The sequence below is a fragment of the Tiliqua scincoides genome, chromosome 5 (assembly GCF_035046505.1).
Source record: "Tiliqua scincoides isolate rTilSci1 chromosome 5, rTilSci1.hap2, whole genome shotgun sequence".
NCBI lineage: Eukaryota > Metazoa > Chordata > Lepidosauria > Squamata > Scincidae > Tiliqua > Tiliqua scincoides.
In genome coordinates this window covers 119,790,739-119,811,776 of record NC_089825.1, presented here as the reverse complement: position 1 = coordinate 119,811,776, position 21,038 = coordinate 119,790,739, and the positions used below count along the sequence as shown (strand labels likewise).

At 44.1% G+C, this 21,038-nt stretch overlaps 1 protein-coding gene across 5 annotated transcripts in view; it reads left to right on the top strand.

Moving 5' to 3' along the window:
• The window catches only part of PPP6R1 (protein phosphatase 6 regulatory subunit 1), a 55,206-nt gene that overhangs the window by 14,586 nt on the left and 19,582 nt on the right, over window positions 1-21,038 (top strand). For all 5 annotated transcript variants that reach the window (XM_066627203.1, XM_066627200.1, XM_066627201.1 and 2 more), the window contains exons 2-11: window positions 7,423-7,655; window positions 10,429-10,615; window positions 12,298-12,435; window positions 12,891-12,956; window positions 14,343-14,455; window positions 16,144-16,257; window positions 16,916-17,081; window positions 17,615-17,767; window positions 18,409-18,552; window positions 19,823-19,887. In XM_066627203.1, coding sequence (XP_066483300.1) covers window positions 7,429-7,655; window positions 10,429-10,615; window positions 12,298-12,435; window positions 12,891-12,956; window positions 14,343-14,455; window positions 16,144-16,257; window positions 16,916-17,081; window positions 17,615-17,767; window positions 18,409-18,552; window positions 19,823-19,887 — 1,373 coding nt within the window. In that variant the 5' untranslated portion in view covers window positions 7,423-7,428. The remainder of the gene's footprint in view (window positions 1-7,422; window positions 7,656-10,428; window positions 10,616-12,297; window positions 12,436-12,890; window positions 12,957-14,342; window positions 14,456-16,143; window positions 16,258-16,915; window positions 17,082-17,614; window positions 17,768-18,408; window positions 18,553-19,822; window positions 19,888-21,038) is intronic.

Here is a 21,038-nt window from a genome sequence, read left to right as displayed (position 1 = left end):
GCACTCATCAAATGACTTATATTGGTTTATAGGAAAGATAGCAAGGCACATGTGATTATGGAGTATATAAAACACTAGAAGTGATATTTTGACAACTAATCAACTTAAAATAATAAATGTAAATAAGCTTCACAGTGTAGTATAGCTAAATACAGCACTACTTTGCAAGAGCCCACCTGTACTCCTCCTGCCCTATATCTAAAACCAAAAGGCTGCTCTGTTGGGATTGTAGCCTGAAATAAACTCCATCCTGCAGAAAACAAACTCCACTGAATACAATAAGATTTGACCCAGAGCAATCCTGTATAGGATGGCATTAGAAGTGCCCCTGTTCAGCTCAATAAGCCATCCCTGCTAAGTTATGGGAAAATAATAAGTTCATAGCTTCCAGGCTTGTTTGATTCTCTCAGGACTGATTGGTGGAGATGGAAAAAAAAATGCTTTGGAGAAAAAAGAAATCAATCCAGAAGCTTGAGGGGAATAATGGTTTGTGGAAGAAAAGAAAAAACTATTGGGCAAAAGTGGGAAGGGAGAATAAGTCTATAAGGGATTTATTAAAAGGTAAAATAAGTATGCCTTGATCTCAGGAGTACCAGGGAAATGCCAAGCTTAAAAACAAGAATTGCTGAAGAATGGGAGAGGAACAAAAGAAGAAGCGCCCCCCTTCTGTGGGCCCGTGCGTGTACCTCTTTTCACTCAATTTCACACCCCAGTTTGTTGTATGTGTCCCTTCTCCCCATATTCTGAGCCTATGGATGCCATATTGTGTGTTTGTACTGACCAGTTAGAGTACATGGCCCATTTGGGGCACAGTTGTGCCCTTAATGAAGCCCCCTTTGTTCTTTGTGTCAGCTACTCTGGGTGCCTAATTTGCAAAGCTGAACCATTGCTTTCTCTGTTGCCTGGTCTCATGCTATCAGAGGATCACTTCCTTAGTGGTCCCATTGCTTAAGAGGCAACCACTGTTTGTGCCAAGTTTTGCTTATTTAGTTGAGAACTCAAAACCATCCAACCAGAGTTGACCTCTGGTTCAAACTTCTGCTCAGGCGCCAGCTCCCCATTAAGGCCCAAATCCTAACCCTAACCCAAATTTTAACATCTTTTTAAACATCTTTTCTACATCTCTTAGTATTTTTTACAGGCCTGATTCCTATGATCTGCTGCTTTATGCTCCTTTTACCTGATTTTTTATCTGATTACTGTTTTCATGATATTTTTTAATATGTTAATGTTTTTATCTGTTTTTTAATATTATGTTTTAATCTGTTTTTAACCTGTTGCAAGCCACCCTGGGTCCCTTTGGGGAGAAGGGTGGGGTATAAATAAAGTTTATTATTATTAACCAAAATTTCAGCACTTGCATAGCTGTGTGAATGGGATGTGTGCTACCTCCTGCAGTTGGGTGGCACTCATGGAGACCTCCTCAAAGCAAGGGAATGTTTGTTCCCTTACCTCAGAGCTGCATTGCCCTTATGTCGGCGCTGGTAAATGGGTTAGGACTGCACCCTAAGTGTCACACCCAGGGTCTTTCCAGGACCAGGCTAATAATTACTTTTGCTGAAACGTAGGGCATATGATAGTTCAGTAGCAGAGCGCATGTTCTGCATGAAGAAGGCCCTCAGTCTTCGCTCAAACGGATCTCAGACTAGCAGAGCTGGGAAAGGCATCTCTCTCTGCCTGAGACCTTGGAGAGCTGCCAGTAGGTCTTAGTAGCCAGCAGGGCAGAATGAACTAATTGTCTGACCTGTGATAAGTCTGCCTCATATGCATGTTTGTTTACATATATGTGACTGAACCTAGTTTGCACGTCTGTGGTGTAGGCCTAGTAAAGTGCTGCATTAGTTTGCATTAAGCATGGCCTGTTATCAACCTGTGCTTTCATGAAGTGGTTGAGAGGCTCTATTCAGACATATCATACCATGAGCTTCAGCTGACAGGCAAACTATGGTTTAGAACTTTGTAATGATTTTTTTCTTTTTCTTTTTTTGTCCTCTTTTTTTTCTTTGTCCTTTTTTTTGTCTTTTTTGAGGATTTTTGTCCTCAGCACTTGACTTAATAAGTTTACTCATTTTATGGCACAACAGCCTCTGGAAGCAGAAATATGGCTATAATTATGGTTTGTCAACACCCGCAACACTAGATTTGAGTTTGTTAATTCTTTTCAAACCTTGGTTTCCGATTCTGGTTTGCTAGCTGATTATGAACCCTGGTTTGTCAGTTCAGCAATTGTGCCAAGCCATGGTTAAGCTGTTCTTGCCATTGTTTGACATGTTGTTTGAACTGAACCGGAAGCCAGGGTTGCTTCTACTTGAAAATAACTTCTGGAATTTTTCTCTACTGGTCTTCTCTGTTGTTGAAATATGGTGTTAATGTTTTTTTCTTATACATTGTGCCCTGTACTTTGGCTGAAGGACAGTTAATAAATAAACTGTTTCTTTTAGCTGATTTCTGACAGTGAGGTGGCTTGGCTGTTGAATCCAAGTATCTGGCACTCTCCTGTCTTCCTGGTTCAGGCACACTATAGTTCGCCATTTTCTAACCATTTGTAACCATGGTTTGTGGGTTCTCCCCACCATCCAGTATTGAAAATACCCTCTACTTTGCATTCTCAGATTTCCAGTTTGAAGGGAGCATGTGAACTTGAGGGCCAGGTCACTATCGGGAACAATAGATATACCTTATCTTTACTTCTGGTCAGTTCAGACTTTATGCTAAATTGGAGTGCAAGCAGGGGAGAAGGAAGCACGCAATCTGCAGAGTGGCCAAACCATGGTTTGGTATTCCTCATTGGCTGGTTCAGATGTGATGGAAAAGCAAGGATCCATACTGTGCATTTGAGCTCTGAAGAGACACTGATACACCAGCTTATGACTCTCCAGGGCTCTTTGTCTAGCGGGGAACTTGATTTTATTTTCTTATTTACCTAACAGATTTCTACCCCACTTTCTTTCCCTGCCAGTCATTTTCCATTGTTTCTGAACCAAACCTTTTGATGAAATAGGGGTTCCACCTGGACTCGCAGCTGCTCCTGGATTTCCAGGTGGTGGCTGAGGTTAGGGGGGCCTTTGCTCAGCTTCAGCTGGTGCACCAGCTGTGGCCGTACTTGGATCGTGCAGACCTGGCCACGGTGATCCATGCCATGGTGACATCGAGGCTAGATTATTGTAACGGGCTCTATGTGGGGCTGCCCTTGAAGACAGTTCGGAAACTGCAAATAGTGCAGAATGCGGCGGCCCGTGCAGTTACTGGAGGTAGGTGGTTTGACTCAGTCAGTCCGCTTCTCCAGTGGCTGCACTGGTTGCCTATTCATTTCCGGGCCCAATTCAAGGTGCTGGTTTTGACCTTTAAAGCCCCATACTGCTCTGGGCCAGGGTATCTTAGAGATCGCCTACTCCTGTACAATTCAGCTCGTCCTCTTAGGTCATCAGTGAAGGCCTTTTTACAAGTGCCGCCGCCTAGGGAGGTATGTGGGGCAGCGGCAAGAAATAGGGCCTTCTCAGTAGTGGCACCAACACTATGGAATTCCCTTCCCTTTGACTTAAGAACTGCTCCCTCTCTTGAAACTTTTCGGCCTGAAGACCCTTCTGTTTAGACAAGGCTTCTGAGTTCCTGGCCTTTTAAACATCTTTTTAACATCTTTTAATGTCTTTTTAAACATATGGTTACAGGCCTGATCCTTTTCTAATTTGCTGTGCTATGCGCTTTTACCTGTCTACTTTTTTATCTGACTACTGTTTTTATGATATGTTATGTTTTTATCTGTTTTTAAATTATGTTTTTTAATTTGTTTTAACCTTGTTTGTAAGCCGCCTTGAGTCCCTTCAGGGAGAAAGGCGGGGTAAAAATAAAGTTAATAATAATAACCTGCTGTATTTTAAAAAATTATGAGCAGAGATTTTCCTTATCAAATTCTCCTGCAAACAACATGTGTGATGATCTGTACAGACCATTCCTTTGTTCTTAAGGGTCCATTTGGGCCTTGTTGTCAACTTTGCAGTAAGGCTGGTGATATAAATAGTGATGTAATAAAATAGAGAAAATAATGATGTAATATTTTCTGTACCCCACCTATAAACCAACCCAAGCATGCGGAAGAGCTGCTGTTTTCTCTTATGTGTGTGTATCTCGGTGGGGCTGGTGACAGCAGCAGCATGAAGAATCGTAACAAAAAACTCTTGTCCCCAGTTGGCAGTGGCTAAGAGGAGGATGGGAAAAGTCTTGCAAACTTGGAAGACTATTTGCTGGAGTCCAAATGCTACTTGTGAGTAGCAAGGTTTCTTTTATGCCTTGTTAAACGGGTACTGTGTTAACAGAATTACAGGTGGCAAACTGTAGGAATATTTTCAGTTTACAGGAATACTAGAAAGTAGTTTGCAAGACATCTGGCCATCTTCGTTGCTGCTTTGTCACCACTTTTTAACATTGGAGCAGAAGCTGTGCAACAATTTTACCGTAGCTGGAGATAAATTTGGAAAGCATACGAGCTGTATTGTTGGTTCAGGTCAGATCTGATAGTACCAAGGGCTGTCCTTGGAAGACATATAACTCTTGTAGGGCTGTGTGTGTCTTGTCTGCACTCGGGTACCTCAGCTAAAGAGGAGATACTACTCTAACATAACGGCACGAGATCTTGCAACGTGTGTGTTTCCCCCCCCCCCTAAAATCTCTTTAAGACCTGAATTGCATAAAATTGTAGTTTAATCTTTTACTCTTCCAGTACCATCCTAACCTCCTCCCTGTCCTGGCTCAGAGGGGATTTGCCTTGCAAATCTGTTAAATCAGTTTTTACATAAAAATGTGTTTCCTTTTTAAAAACACGTTTTCAAATTTTTGAGCAAATCTGTAACAATGCAGGAATTAAAGGAGCAAATCTTCTGTTAGTTTACAGCAAGGCTGACTCACAAGCTGGTTTCTTTTTGTACTATGGAAGCTTTTTGGCCATTATCCCAAGCAAGTGATGTCCAACTTGGCTTTCCAGGATGATTGTACTGAAGATACTGAGAGATTCCCTTTGCTCAGGGCCTTGCAGAAACCGTATTTAAGATACCTGTTGTGTTGTCTGTCTGCAGCAAAGAGGCTTTATCCAGATGTCCGCAGATCATGACTTATGTGTGACCTCTTCTCTTGTCTTTCACCAGGGTAGAAAAAAATGATCAACATATACCACAGTAGTTGAGCTTCTAAAATCTTGGCCTAGGAATTTAAGACATTTTTTTTCCAGTTTAGGATGGGGCTCTAGAGAGGGATAGATAGAGCTCTAGAAAAATGGATGCAAAGAACGTGAAGTATTTTTGTACTTGTCCCTTCCTTTGTTGACAGGCCTGGAATAAGAAAATTCAGGTACTTAAGGTATTTGAGAGCAGAATTGTCCACCTGTGTCTGTCACTGTCGCTGCTATCAAGAGGCAGCCATGGCAAAGCAGAGAATCTGTTTCACAGCTGATGTTTTGTATTTGGGTAAGGGAACCCATCTGAACACAACAGGAGTGGTGTCACAGTTGTGAAGGGACCACTCGTGTATTCCTGGGTGTGTCCCTTTTAAGAACAGTTTGAACATAGTGTGGCTTGATCTTTTCCTGTGCTGGAAGTAGCATTTGTCAAGAGGCATGAGACTGATTAAAAACAAACCTATCCCTAGAATCACTAAGCTTCATCTTTAGCTCATAAGCATGGCAAGATGACAGCCATCCCTTGTGGCTCATTCTCTCCCCCCCCCCCCCCAATGAGGCTAGAAATACACTTTTTAGAAAAACAGATGAGGGTCTCTGAGGCAGAGACTGGGTCTTCTCTAAAACGCCTGTGTGATTGCTGCTATGGTAGGGTTGATGCTCTCTTGGCTAGCAATGCTTGCTGCTTTCCCTGTCTTTGGCAACTTAATTGTGTCTTAACCTAACCTAGCCCACAGGGTTTTTGCATGGATAAATGAGCTATGGCCTATATAGGAGCATTTAGCCTAAGAAGCTCTATTGAAAGTAAATGTGTGACTTTCCAAGCATAGGCTTCATAAAATAAAGGGTTAAATCCAGTATTATGTCATCTTCTCCCTCCCCCCCCCTCGCCTTTCGTGTTAGTACCACGTTGAACACCAATCTCTGAGCTGATCAGAGTCTCCTGGTTCAAGGCAGTCAGTCAGCTTGCTCTGGCATATTGCAAAAGGTTTGTGTAGGGGTTGCTTAGAAACCAGGGGAAAACTTTTGGCCTTTACAGCAGTGGTGGCGGTGACAGAGTTGAAAAGGGAAATGGGGTGTCGCCAAGTTACTATTTGTTTCTCTGTTTTTTTTCCTCTCTGCGATGGTGATACAGAGAGTTCTTTGCCACTTTGAACTGCAGCTGTAGTTAGCGTAACATGCAAGTGAAACGAGCCTCTTGTTCCCCAAGTTTTACTGATTATGGGAGAGAGCTGGAGGCACACAACAAAATCAAATCCATAGTAGCTTAGTACCCTTGGGTTTTTGTCCTGTAATTAACATAGACTCCCTATAAGCATGCTCTGAACAGGTATGGGCAGGAGGGATTTTGACTCTTCTGCTCCTCTTTAACCAGTCTGTACTTTCAGTAGGGTGGGTTAAAGCAGTGATTCTCAAACTGTTGAATGAGGCATAAAGTTCCAGAGACAGCTATGATCCTGAGGCGGTGCTAAGAGCTTTTCTCTCCCACCAATCAAGACCTGATAAACAGAAAGCCCTCGTTAATTTTATCTCTTGTTACCTTCCTTGAGCCTACCTCCTTCTCCCCCCATCAAATTTATAATGCCTTTCTCTGAGTCCCTATCATATGCCCCCTTTCCCTACAGCTATCCTTTCAACTCCACAGCACTGTCCTCTCCAATTATGGTGGCTCTTCCTCCAAAACCGGTTGCTGCTTTGTTTGGATCCTCCACACCAGGGGTGCTCAATAGGTGGATCGCGATCTACCGGTAGATCGAGAGGCAAAATGAGTAGATCGCGGAGCCCTGTCTCTCCAAACTGTTAATATGTCAGTTTCGTCTAGTGACTAGACGAAACTGACATATTTAGCTAACACTAAGCTGACACTGAAACTGACACTTTAGCTGCTCTTCAGGCATGCAGCAACAAAACTGGCGAAACTGACTAGACTCCAGCAGGGGCTCCATACATTAAAGGGGGTGTCTGTCAGACGCTTCCTTCCCCCCTGGTAGATCTCTGGGCCTTGCTGGGTTTCAAAGTAGCTCTCGAGCCAAAAAAGTGTGAGCACCCCTGCTCCACACCATTAACTTAGCAAGGACTTGTGCCTGGTTGAACTCCTCTCCTTCTGCATAGAGACCCTTTTGAATTATGAAGGAACCATTGGTGTGATGTTCTGTACAGAGACTTGCATACAGGAACTGTCATCCCCATGTGCGCATGCTATATTTACCCCCTCCATCTTTTAAAAAATAACTGCCTTTTCCTACTCTTCACAGCAAGCCATGTTCTGGAAGTTTGACCTCCACACGACCTCTCATATTGACACCCTTTTGGAACGTGGGAACGTGACCCTCTTTGAGCTTCTGGATGAAGAGGATGTGCTGCAGGAGTGCAAGGTGGTCAACCGCAAGCTGGTGGACTTTTTGGTACAGCCTGAGCACATGGAGGCACTGGTCACCTGTGTGACTGAGGAGCCCCCTGGAGATGTGGACGAGAGAATGCGCTACAAGTGAGTGGTGGTGCTTTTGAGATCTGGAGGTGAAGGCAGCATGGGGGTTTTTTCTCTCTGGAAGCAGCCGCAGCTCCTGTTCAAGCAGTCCAGAATGAAGAAGAAATGTGGCAGGTTTGGCTATCTGAATGTGGCACATTCAATGGGGGGGGGAGGGGTGAGAAGCGGTTGCGTGTCTTTTTTCTTTCGTGGAAAATGACATAGCAGTAGTTTCATTCAGATGCTATTTTCAAAGTTTCCACCCACCTTTCTAAAAAATTGCTCAAGGCAGCAAATGCAAAATTGAAAAGATTATCAAAACAGACATTAAAACTTCTGTAAATGATCAAACACAATACAAAGGCAGCAGCAGTCACATCTATCTTAAATGAATCATAACATAGCCTACTGAAAGATGAGCATCTTAGCTGCTCAGCAAAAGGTATAGGTATCACAGTTCAGGAATCTTTAGTTCACAAATGGGATATGAATATTTTTAATAACTATACTATTTGTTGGCCAAGTTGATGAGTAAGGGTGTGCAGTTAGCTGCAAATCAGGAACCATCATGAAGTGGATTTGTAAACTAGAGTTGGATGTTCCCTTCTGTATGTAAATATGGCAAGAGTACCAGGAATTTTTAAGAATAAGACTAGGAATGCAAAATACTCTTAACGAAACATAATGCATAATGGGTATAATGCTGCACTTTTTTCCTTTGTGTAAGGCACACAGATTGCTATTCATTTTCTGCAGTCCTATTTGCTCTTCTGGCCTAGTCTAAGATCACAGAGGAAACTGGCCTGTGATTAACCCAAGGCATTCTAAAATACTGGCCTGGAACCAGGAATGAGTGAGTTACAAACATGACAGTGGATATGTAGTCCTAACCAGACAGAAAATTATTGCAGACAAGTGGCTCTAAAGTGTAGTTTGTTTATATGTTTGTGAGCTCAAGCTGTGGTTGAAATGCCTGAATTAAGTCAGTACTGTTGCTATTTGTATACAGAATAGTCATTGACATGAGGTTAACCTTAGGAATTAATGAAACCCGGTTGCTGGCAGAAGCAAACTTTAAGCGTGTATGCATGGACTGGCAGCCTAGAAGTCTGGATGCTGCTGGTCCCTAAAGAATACATAAGAATCTGTGTTCATTTAAAAGAAACATCAAATAAGTTTCTCTTTATGACTGCACAGGTATAGTTAAAAATATGTGGGCAATGCCTACTGAAATCTCACATGTGAAAGAGATAGCTGCAGGGCCGGGTCACTCATGAGGCCAGGGGAAGCAACTGCTTCAAGCAGCAGACTGGCAGGGAGTGCTTCACAAGCACCCTGCACTTGCTTGCCAGTCTGTTGCCTAGCTGGTTGCTCACTGTGCCCAGAGCACTACTGCCAGCCTTCTCCCTTCTTGTGGGAAGATGATCATAGCAGTGGTACTCCCTTTGTTCTCTTTCTCCAGTGTGGAAACAATAGCACGACTACAGACTGTAGCAGGGGGAGGCGATGTTCCTGTCATGGTTGCCATCTCAGTCTTCATCCCACCGTGTCCTTCAAAAAGAGCTGGGACAGGCAAACGGCAGAAGTACACTATCTTTTCTTCTCTGTGCTCACCCCAGTCTTTTTGAAAGGACAGTGAGCAGGGATGAAAATCTGTGTTGGCTTGACCTGCATCGGGGAAGGAAAATGCTGGGGTGTATGTGGCCGGTATGGGTAGAAAGGGGGGGGGCAGCAGGACTTGGGCTCTCAGTGGCTGATGTTCAATGGCAGGGAGGGGCGCCATCTTGGTGCCCTGCATAACACTTTACTGTTTTCCATGATCAGAAAAAGTAGAATAAATTGTTCAGGAAAAAGCACATTTGCAGGGTTAATTTATACAAATTGCTGAATTTGAATTTGAATTGCTTTTTCTTTTATTCACATTTTCTTATTTTATTATACACTGTAGTAGAGCCAGAACTCACTCTAGTGCAGTGGTTCCTAAAACACAGGCCTACAAAATTGAGGGTCAGAAAAGCTTTTCCCAAACTTTATGGTGGTTTGATATGAATTTGGGGTGCTGATTCCAAAAATGGTATCCGTTTTGCCCAATTACGTCTAGTTTTGGAGACACGGCATAGCCTCTTTAGTGAATGGTTCAAGCAGCTTCCTCATGAGTTAGCCATGTTGTAGGCTTCCTCATGAGGAAGCTGCTTGAACCATTCACTAAAGAGGCTATGCCGTGTCTCCAAAACTAGACATGATAGGGCAAAACGGATGCCATTTTTGGAATCAGAACCCCAAATATACCCAGGGATTGGTGTAACATTTAAGGAAGCAAAATGTGTGTTGGCCTGTGAAATTGTAAGTCGCAACCCACTATTGGGAGGCAAACCTTGGCATTCCCCTTAAGGGGAGTGGCCCAGGATGGGTCCCTGACAGTGCCTCAGCAGTTGTGGCGCTGCAGGGACCCAGGGACATCCCCATGTACCAGGGGGTGTCCTGCAGCCTCCTGGGGGATCCTGTAGGCTTGCAGCTGCCTCCACGACCCTCACAGTTGCTGCTGTGCTGCCGGGGCAATCCCTCTGTTCCCTCCCCCACAATGACTTGGAGCAGTCCCAACATCCGAGTAGGACTTCGGGAACCACTGCTCCTGTGTGTCTTGAAGATTCTGGCACTTTCATCAAGGCAAGTGGGCAGTACCTGTGAAGGTTGCATAGATAGGTTGTGAACAAACAAAAGTAGGGGGCTGGCACAAATGTTTGCAGCAGGTTTTATTTTTACAATGCCTTTTTCTCCCTCTGGATCCCCACAGGTACCCAAGTGTCTCGTGCGAGATCCTCACTTCGGACGTCACACAGATAAACGACGCATTGGGTGAGGATGAGTCGCTCTTACGGCGCCTCTACAGCTTCCTTCAGACTGGCGGCATCCTCAACCCACTGCTGGCCAGCTTCTTTAGCAAGGTCATGGGGATTCTTATCAACCGCAAGACTGATCAGGTAACTTCTCACATGGTCTTTGGTCTTCTGAAGCCTTATCCTTGCCAGCTGCTTTGCCAGTCGGTTTTTAAGTCACTTCAGGGCATCTGACTCCTTGCTTCCGAGCATTCCCTCTGCCCCCCATTAGATCTTGGCAGAAGCAGGTTGAATCCTGGGAAGCTAATCTCTAATGAATTCACTGTATGTGGAACATTTCCTAAAGTGCACCTCCTTGTGGCAACAGTTGGCATGGACTCTGAGGGAGCCTGTCAGCTGTCAAGCCTTTCTGCTCAGTCCTGTTGTGATAAGCATCTGCCATCATACAAGGGTGTGCTTTGTAATGGTATTTGCTGTGTGAAACTGAAGAGGCAAAATCTTTTGGTGACTTCACTGCAGCAATACCTTGACTGTCATCCCTTGACTTTTTATCACTTTACTCTTTCAGCCGTTTTCAATTATAACCACATTTCAAATTTCCTACTTTACTCACTTGTCCAGTTTATCCAGCCTTCCATGATGTTCTTAAGTATATTTTTCTTTTATTTCTTTAAGTTTTGCAAGCGTTCACATGTGTGTTATAAGAGGTGTTTGAAAACTGTGTTATTTTATTCAGAAGTAAGCCCATTGTGTTCAGTAAGACTTGGGATGTAATCCTATCTTAACTCACCAGACACACTTTTATTTAGACAGTTATAATTTTACGTTTTTGCCAACCAAAATAAATTTGCATGCTAAATAAGAGTGTGCTTTGACATTCATTCTTTTTTTTTCATCCCTGCTCTGGCCCATAACCAAATGAAAGTACAAGGTATTGCTGTATGTCAAAAATGAGCATTGTTACTGGGCCTTATCAAGTTAGTAGGTTTCCTAGAAGGCTCTGGTTGGCCATTTTGTTAATCAGGATCCTGGACCGGAGGATCCTTCAGTCTGATCCAGCAGAGTTCTTATATTGTAGGGTTTTCTTTTAATTATTATTTATCCTGCTCTTCCTCCACAGATCTCAACCCTTGGCCTCTTTACAACATCCCTATGCTGTAGGTTAGGCAGCGATGCAGTGTCAGTCCTAGAATTGTCCAGTGAGCTTCATGGTTGAGAAATGGAGTTCTTGCCTGTTTGGTCAAATTGATAAATTACTTAAAGCTGCATAAATTTACATGAGATAAATCTAGTGTTCAGAACAGAAAGGCGCACTCATTGATTTTTTAAGTCATGAGTGTATGTATCTCAGCAGGCATGGTCTTGTTCTTCTGTGTGAGAGTAGTGGCGGAATGCCCCTTCTAAGATAGTTCCCACTTGAAGTTTTTATTATCTGTTTGCTTATTTTTCAATGTTGCCTGACTAAGGATTCTGTTTTAGTCAGCTAAAAACTGATTTTAAACAATAAAATACCGCAGCTCTGCTGAAGACTTTATCACCTGCCCCAAACTGTAGCCAGTTAAGTAGCCCGCTCCCTTTTCTTGTGACATGGAAAACATTAAAATGCAAAAACCTGGTGGCTACAGAGGTGTCTGGTGTTACCCGTACCTGTTCATAGAAGCTCTCAAACCAATTGTATGGAGCATGTGCCTGAACTCTCCTGGCTGCAGTGTCCAAGATTGGTTGCATGTTGACAGAAATGTGCAGGGTTTCCTGCTTCAGGAGATGGTAATGACACTCTTCTCCCTTCCCTCCGTCTCTCACTAGCTTGCTTGACTGTTTTCCAGATAGTTGCCTTCCTGCGCAAGAAGGACGACTTTGTCAACCTGCTGCTACGCCACATCGGTACCTCTGCCATTATGGACCTTCTACTGCGACTCCTCACCTGTGTGGAGCAGCCACAGCTCAGGCAAGACGTGTTCAATGTAAGGGTCCTGCTGCCTTCCTCCGAAGATGAGACAGAGGCCTAAAACCAGTGAAGTTAGACATGTGTAAACACCAATGATATCAACGAGACAAGTTAGTCACAACTGAGGTTCCGATCATTTCCCTGATGCTTAGCCAGGATTTGCTTTCTTAGAATAACAGCCCAGTGAAACGTTTTTAATTAGCAGCCACAACAAAAATGCCTTGGAGCATGCACAGGTCTCAACTGGTTTGCTGCATAAGAGGTGTTGGCTTCCCTAGTGCATGAGTCCTACCAAATAGGATTTTGAGTGTAACAGTAGAGCAGTGGAATCGGTAGTGTGGGGATGTCAGTGGAGCAATGTATATGCTTTGAACAGGTATCCGTATGGGGCTGTGGATTAGAATGGAGGGGTGCTTGCTTTAGTCTCACAGTTCCTGTTTTCCCCTCTTCTCCCTCCCCCACCCTCCAAAGTGGCTTAATGAAGAGAAGATTGTGCAGAGGCTCATTGGGATGATCCACCCTTCAAAAGATGACAATGTAAGTAGTGAATATATTCTGGAGATCTTCCACCTTTTGCAGAAAAGGCAGCTTCTCTGTGCAAGTCTGAGCTAGAACTTCCTTTTATTGTATGATCACAACAAGAAACTGAAATGTACCAGGCTGGTCATGGGTGAATTAAACAGGCTGGTTTTATGATCCTATGAAGCTGCCTTATTTCAAATCCGACCATAGGTTCATCTAGCTCAGTATTGTCCACACTGACTGGCAGCAGACTTCTAGGACCTCAGAGGGAGGTCTCTTACAAGCCTTGCCTGGTGATGCCAGAGATAGAATCTTGGATCCTTCTGTATGCAAAACTTGTGTCTGCCCCAAACTGTTGCCATTTAAACAGTTAAGTCCACTCCATACCTGTTGACTCAGAAGTTAGTCCCATTAGATTAGAAGTTAGTTCACAGAACTTGTGAACATCTTAGAATGGCAGTCTTTTGTGTTCTGCTGTTTGCTGCAGAAAATTAGAAGTGGAGCTGCTTGGGTTTAGAGAATTCAGGATTCTGTGCTCTGAATGATGTGAATCATTGAAACGTATGCGTTTTGTATTCTTTTTATTTTTAACTTTGGTATTGGGGGTTTTGCTGCATTTAGTCAAAACTTCCTGCAGTAGCAGGCAGTTGGCATTGAAGATGATGTAGGGTGTGCAGTAGGTTGAAAAAATATTTCATCCTTCATGAGAGAGGCTAAAACAAGGCAGCAGGCTTGGAGCCGTGGGAATTACACTTGTGTCTGCATGCTTCAACAGATTCAAAACAGAGCAGCAGTACTGCTGATGAAGATCCACCACAGTGAATGTATTTCACCTGTGTTGAAAGGTTTTTTCCACTGTATTTTGCCTGGGAACATATTGGAAACCAGATGCTGGTTTTTAAGGTCCTAGATGACTCAGGAACGGGTTACCTGAAGAGCTGCCTTCTCTGTGAACTTGCTCTTTGAAGTCTTTGAAGGCCCTGTTCTGTGGGTTTTGACTGGAGATTTTCTGTGATGGCACCCTGTCTTTGGAATGGCTTCCCCAGTGAAGGTCTTCTGGTGTCTCTGCTCCTGTTCTAGGTGCCAAGTAAAAACTGTTTTATTCCCTTCGGCTAGTTTTAATTATGAATTTTTGATGTTTGGTGTGTTGCAGGCTTACTTATTATAACTTATTACCTGTTTTTGTTTTTATATTATGAGCCACCTTGAACACCTATGGTACAAAGAAGATAAAGATGTTTGAAATAGTAATTTGAAGGTTCTGCAAATTCCATAATTTGGGGCTTTAAATGTGGATGTGAGATATACAGTGTGCTTGATTAAAGATAGATTTGGTCTCATTGAGGTGCTGCTTCCTCTTGGAGATATCTTCATGCCTCTTTTCTTCTCTTCTTCCCAAAGCAACATTCCAACGCTTCACAGTCCCTGTGTGACATCATCCGGCTGAGCCGCGAGCAGATGATCCAAATCCAGAATAGTCCTGAGCCAGACCAGCTACTAGCCACGCTTGAGAAGTGAGTGTCAGCTCCTGGTACCACCAGCTGGGGGTATAAGCTTTTAGAACAGGGATGAGTCTCATAAAGCTGGAGTGAAAGTTCAAACCTGGAACCTCAATGCAAACCTGTTTGCAGAAGTTCTCATTTTTGAATGCTTGATTACAATCTCAGCTGTGAATGATACTGGAGATTTGAGAAGTGGTGGTTTGTTTAAAACTCAGGTGTACAGTGCAGTATGAATGGTAAAATTCAAAGTCCAAAACATCATTCTATAAAACTTTCCAACTTTGCTGAAGGAGAGACCCTTCTTGCTGTACAGTGAGGGTTCACCTTGTGCTGAGATGCAAGAACCCTGAAAAATCCCTCTGAAGTCATGGGTATGGGGGTTTAATATTGAGAGACCTGTCACCACCTCTGGATTCTGATGGGATAGCATATCAAGCTTGAATCTGGGAGTCCTGCAAACTCTGGATATTTTCAGCCAGATATTGTCCCACATCATTTGTTATGCAGGGTTGTTGCAAAGACGAATGAATAAACATTTTTTTTTGTTTTTTAAAATGCTGTTATTTTTAGTCCCTGTGCAGTTCCCCATTTGGAGGTCCTGCTCCTGTGCAAGTTCCTATCAAACATAAGACCCGGGGACTGGATGTGGTCCTGGAATCTCTATATTTGGTCCACATGATAATTGGGCTCTCCCAATTACACCCTTTTAGCAGCACTGCTTCTGCTGAGGCTCTGGGAGGGAAAGTCGAAAGGAGGCCTTAGAAGTCAAGGAATGCTGTGGGGAAGAGGCAGACCAAGAGGGATGAAAGGGAGATGCTGCCAAGGCCCCGAGTGAATCTGCCTCTTGCATGGGCTGCCTTTTTAGCAGCACTGCTTCTGCCAAGGTATCACTTTGCAGACCATCTCTCAGCTAGTGTGCTGCCTGCATGATAATTGGACTGTCTCACGTCTTGAAAACATGATCAAGACTTACACATTTTCTCTTCTGTCATTTGCAGTGAATGAGTTTTTCTGTGAGAACAAAGTGCTTATTTCTGGCCATCTGCCTAATGACATCACTTCCTACTTAATGATGTCACTTCTAGCCCACAGCAGGCACCATGAGTGCTGTTTGGCCCACTATATGAAACAAGTTTGACACCCCAGTTCTAGTGTGTTGGGTGAGGAAGTGGCACTTTTTCCCCAAATGCTGTGAAAGGTGGGGCGAGCACCACATCTCTTGGCTGGAGATGACAGAGATGACAGGCTCTTTTGTCTGTCGGAGCAGCAGGATTGCTGAGAACTTTCACCATGATTTTAACTGCTCTTACAGTGCAATCATAGAAGTATGTCCCATTGAGTTCAATAGAACCTACCTGAGAGTAAGTGCGTGTAGGATTTTGCCCTTAGACCTTTCTAAGGTAATCATGCAGTCCTCTGAACACTCACTTGGAAGTTCCACTGAGTTCAGTGGGAATTAATCCCAAGTAAGGCTGCAATACTATGCAAGCCAGTTAGGAAGTTTCCTTTTTCTCTAAATGTCTGTCTTGGTCATTTCAGAAATCTCTCTTCAGCTAGGCTACTGTATTGTGGATTACGGCTTAGGGGACATTCTTTGCATGCTCCTCAGATTTCAAAGAGCAAGCAAGTGAAGCGCAGCCATCTCTAAGAGCATTTGGGACTCTAATAACCTGTCCCGCTCTTGACTCCCTTGTGTGTAGGCAGGAGACGATTGAGCAGCTGCTAAGCAATATGCTGGATGGAGAACGGAGTGAGTCTGTCATCGTCAATGGGATCCAGGTCTTACTGACCCTGCTAGAACCACGCAGACCCAGGTGAGTGCAGTGGGGTGGGGTGCGGTGCGGAGTCTCATGGGGAAGAATATGTAGGGCTGCAGTGGTTAGTAGGATTACCTTCTATAGGTGGACTTCGCAACTGCATTTTGAATCCTGATGATTTTTTCTCCATGTGGAAAAAAGGGTTTCTAGCCCATGGTGCAGTGATGAGATCAGAAACATGCATGGAATGTTTAGCGAAGTCTCCAGATACCAGAGCATCACTGGTCAGAGATTGGGGCTTCAAGATTCCTTACCTAGCACTTTGCTTCTTCCGCATAGAAAATGTTCCCTAGTGTTGCTATTGGCCATCTAAACCCCAGTCTCCATCTCTTTTCCATTATGTACGTTTGTTCTTTAGCCATTTCTGTCCTCCTAATAAAAGCCACACACTCGCCTCCCGTGTGCATGTGTTTCATAATCTAAATCCAGGAAGCAAAGCAGATTATGGCCAACAAGCAGACACATTTAGAAGCATAATTCAGAAGATTTTATTTAATGAATGGTCATGAACTTAGCATCCCTTATTCATAGGACTTGAGTTTCCTCGGTAAGGAACTGAGATCATTTGAGGTATAATACTTAGGTTTGGTTCTTAGTGCACTCTCAGCTCTATATCTCTCTGTTAAGAAATGGTGGTTTTTGTTCTCACTTGCAGGACGGAGCTGGGTGGCATGGGGGGCTTTTATTGCAACCTGGAGGGGCAGATGGAGATGACCGGGCCTAACTGTGAAGTGGCTTCCAGCCAAGCCAGTGTGGGCACTCTGCTTGCCATCAAACAGCGTCTCAGGGAGCTTCACCAGCTGCTCCTTGACCCACCAAAGGTTGGCTGAAGAATGTGTGTGTTTGGCTAGCTTGGGTAGTGGTGGGTAGCCTAGCAGTCTGCATGGCTCCAGTGGTACTTTAGGAGCCATAGAATTCTGGGCGTGAAAGGGTCAGCAGGTCATTGAACTCTTCATATGTTTGTTGTAAAGGCTCAAATACTCCCAGTGACAATGTAGCCGTGAGCAAATGGGGTACCTGCAGAGACTTTCCCAGATGTGTTTGAGGGTACCTATTTCAGCTTTGTTCACTAGTTGTAGTTTGGGTCCTCCTTCACTGTGGTAGGGATTCAGAGTACTCAAGTCTATCAAGGAAAGAAAAGTGGGATAAAGTTCTAATGATTCTGGAGTGTCCTGTGAAACAGGAAAAAAGAGAGAGATACTTTGATATTGTTTTGAAAATAGATGTGCAGGGGGCAGGAGTGCCAGAGAAGAAAGTGCAGTATTATACTAAGTACTGGCAATGGGACTGGGTGTTGAAGCAGCCTTCCTTCTTCCCCCTTATAATGGTTTCTTCACCTCTCCATCCTTGGCAGAAAGAGTCCTTGCAGACAACGTGGGGAGTCCTGGACCCTCCGCTGGGAAACACGCGTCTACATGTGGTGAAGCTGCTGGCCAGCTCACTAGGCACCAACAACATAGCATTGCAGAATGAGATTATAGAGCTCAGCGCCCTTGACACGATGTTGGTGAGTACCTATGTGGTGCCCGTTGGCTGCTGCCTTGAACCCAGTTCATCCTGCCCCATGACAGAATTCCTTGTCCCCTCAGGAGGAACCATTGCAGAGGAAGAAGCAGACAGCTCTAGAAACTTCCCTGTCCCCTTTTGGGTGTGGAGGGGAAGCAATATTTCTGGAAAACTGTTATGTATTGTATTTGCTTGGCAGTTGGTACTTGTTCTGAAACCAGTACATAAGATACAAAAATCTGGATGTGCAGTGAAGCTATAGTAGAGCTGTTGCCTGATTTTAAAATCTTATCAATGGATTGTATGAGTTCTAGTCTGGTGATGGTGATGGTTTTTCTTCTTAAATCTGCACAAACTTTCATGTTACAAGAAGCCTAAGTTTTTTAGAAAAGTACATTTCCATTTACGTTGTGACCTCTTGTTGCAGGAGACAACATTTTAGGGAAAAAAAGAATATCCCTTATCAGTTGGTGCTTGTCACCTATAGTTTTCCCAACCTTTTGTAGTTGAAACAAAATTACATTTGGGTGTTACAAAGGGATGGTATACTACTTGGGGGGGATTGTAAGAGGACATAGGGTGTAAATGTGTCGTTTTTAGAAATTGCTGATAAGCTATCCTTTGCCTTTGTGTCGCTGATAGGACCTGTACTTCAAATACACGTACAACAACTTCTTGCACGCTCAGGTGGAAGCCTGCCTTAGCAATGTGTTCAGTTCCCATGCTGGGGATGAGACCATTGAGAACCACTCGGAGCCCCTACCAGAGAGCCCTGTCATTCAGCATGTAAGTTGTTGTTTCTTCATGGATAAGTCAAGATGGGAGCAATAACCCCCTCTGACTCTTAAATAAGTAATTTCCCAATGTGGAAAATCCAGTGGTTAAGGCCCCTTTGGGGGTTCATACATGAGTCTGTAGAGTGGGAGTGGGGGCCGAGGGTGTGTGTGTATTGGATAGCTGTAGTTTGCACTAACCTGCAAGCCACTCTTGGGATTAGTTGGGTTAATATTTTGAATATAAAGTTTACCACTCAGCCTCTAAAATCCTAGACAAAGATCCTAGCTGTGTTCTACATCTTTATCAGAAACCTCACCATCTGTCCTAGTTTGTGTTCCACACTAAGAACATAAGAACAGCCCCACTGGATCAGGCCATAGGCCCATCTAGTCCAGCTTCCTGTATCTCACAGCGGCCCACCAAATGCCCCAAGGAGCACACCAGATAACAAGAGACCTCATCCTGGTGCCCTCCCCTACATCTGGGATTCTGACTTAACCCATTTCTAAAATCAGGAGGTTGCGCATACACATCATGGCTTGTACCCCGTAATGGATTTTTCCTCCAGAAACTTGTCCAATCCCCTTTTAAAGGCGTCTAGGCTAGACACCAGCACCACATCCTGTGGCAAGGAGTTCCACAGACCAACCACACTCTGAGTAAAGAAATATTTTCTTTTGTCTGTCCTAACCCGCCCAACACTCAATTTTAGTGGATGTCCCCTGTTTCTGGTATTATGTGAGAGTGTAAAGAGCATCTCCCTATCCACTCTGTCCATCCCCTGCATAATTTTGTATGTCTCAATCATGTCCCCCCTCAAGCGTCTCTTTTCTAGGCTGAAGAGGCCCAAACGCCGTAGCCTTTCCTCATAAGGAAGGTGCCCCAGCCCCGTAATCATCTTAGTCGCTCTCTTTTGCACCTTTTCCATTTCCACTATGTCTTTTTTGAGATGCGGCGACCAGAACTGGACACAATACTCCAGGTGTGGCCTTACCATCGATTTGTACAACGGCATTATAATACTAGCCGTTTTGTTCTCAATACCCTTCCTAATGATCCCAAGCATAGAATTGGCCTTTTTCACTGCCGCCGCACATTGGGTCGACACTTTCATCGACCTGTCCACCACCACCACCACCACTACTGAAGGCTAGAAGCTTTTAAACTGAAACCTTGAGAGTTCTGGCTGAGCAACAGAATATGTTTATTGAGATGCAGACTTTGATGTTCATGTAACTGGCATTCCTTGTACAAGTAGATTCTGTTTATCTCCCTGTAGTTGCTGCAGAAGTGTCGTTTAATCCAAAGAATCTTGTCTGCCTGGGAAGAAAACGAGCAATTGCAGTAAGTACTTGATGGGGAAAGTGGAGGTGGCATTGTTGGCTGACCAGAGGCTAGAACTGCCTTCTCTTATATGAGATTATCCACTTCCTGAGGTCATTTGGGGGAGGTCCTCCTACATGTTTTCCAATTGCTGAAGCAAGGTTCTTGGCAATGAGGGGAAGGAACTTCTTACTGGAAGCCCCTCAGCTTTGGAACCCCCCCTCCCCCACATCTAAGTGCTGCACCATTCATTAGCCTTCTGGCAGAGGTTAAAGAATTCTCTTTGCCTCCTCCCTTTTAATTGTGGCTTGGAACCTCAATATTCGTTGATTTTGTTCTAATTTAGTTTACTGTGTATTTAGTATATTTAGTATATTGTGTGATTATTGTGTACAGCAAGTTCTCACTTATTATTATTATTATTATTATTATTATTGTTAGATAGGAACTACAACTACATCTTAGAAACTACAACTTTAAGTTAAATGATTTAAATGAAACCAATTGAACTAGTTCATTTTTGGGGATCTCTCTGCCCTCCTATTGAACAAACAGGATGGCTCCCTCAGCTTTTATCTGGACTTCCCTGTTTACTCTCAATCTCTCCCCCTCCCATCTAGTCCCAGAAAAGAAAGAACTGGAAAGGTCTCAGTTCTTATCTCTGTCTTTGCCCTTGCCACAAACTGAAATGCTGGAGAGGGGACAGAAAAGAGTCTCTTCCAGAAAACAGCCTGCTCTACAAAGATGGGTGGAGAGGTTGTGTGAGTGGATTTCCTCTCCTTTTTTGCCCTTTTCCATTTCCCAACTTAGCCAAGAAACTTGCACAGGTGCCCCCTTCAGTTGCACCCCCCCAAGTGCGGGAAGGGAGGGATATGGTGGCAGTGGTGTAGCGACAACAGAAGAGGTCAAATGGCAGAGAGAGGTGGCAATGGCAAGCCTGGGTCCCAGAGAAGCTGCCGTCCCTCTTCCTGCCTGCTCATCTCCCTTCCAGCTTGACTGGACATGTGCACTCACACATTCCCCACTTTGGCTTGCTCGCCTCATCCTTGCACAAACTCCTGCATCCACCTCTGTCTCCTTCCTCCACCAGCAAGTGTGCAGGCATGAGGAAGGAGTGCTTGCACCCTCAACTCTCTCCCGCTGACAGGTGTCAGGTGACTCCATTTTTTCGT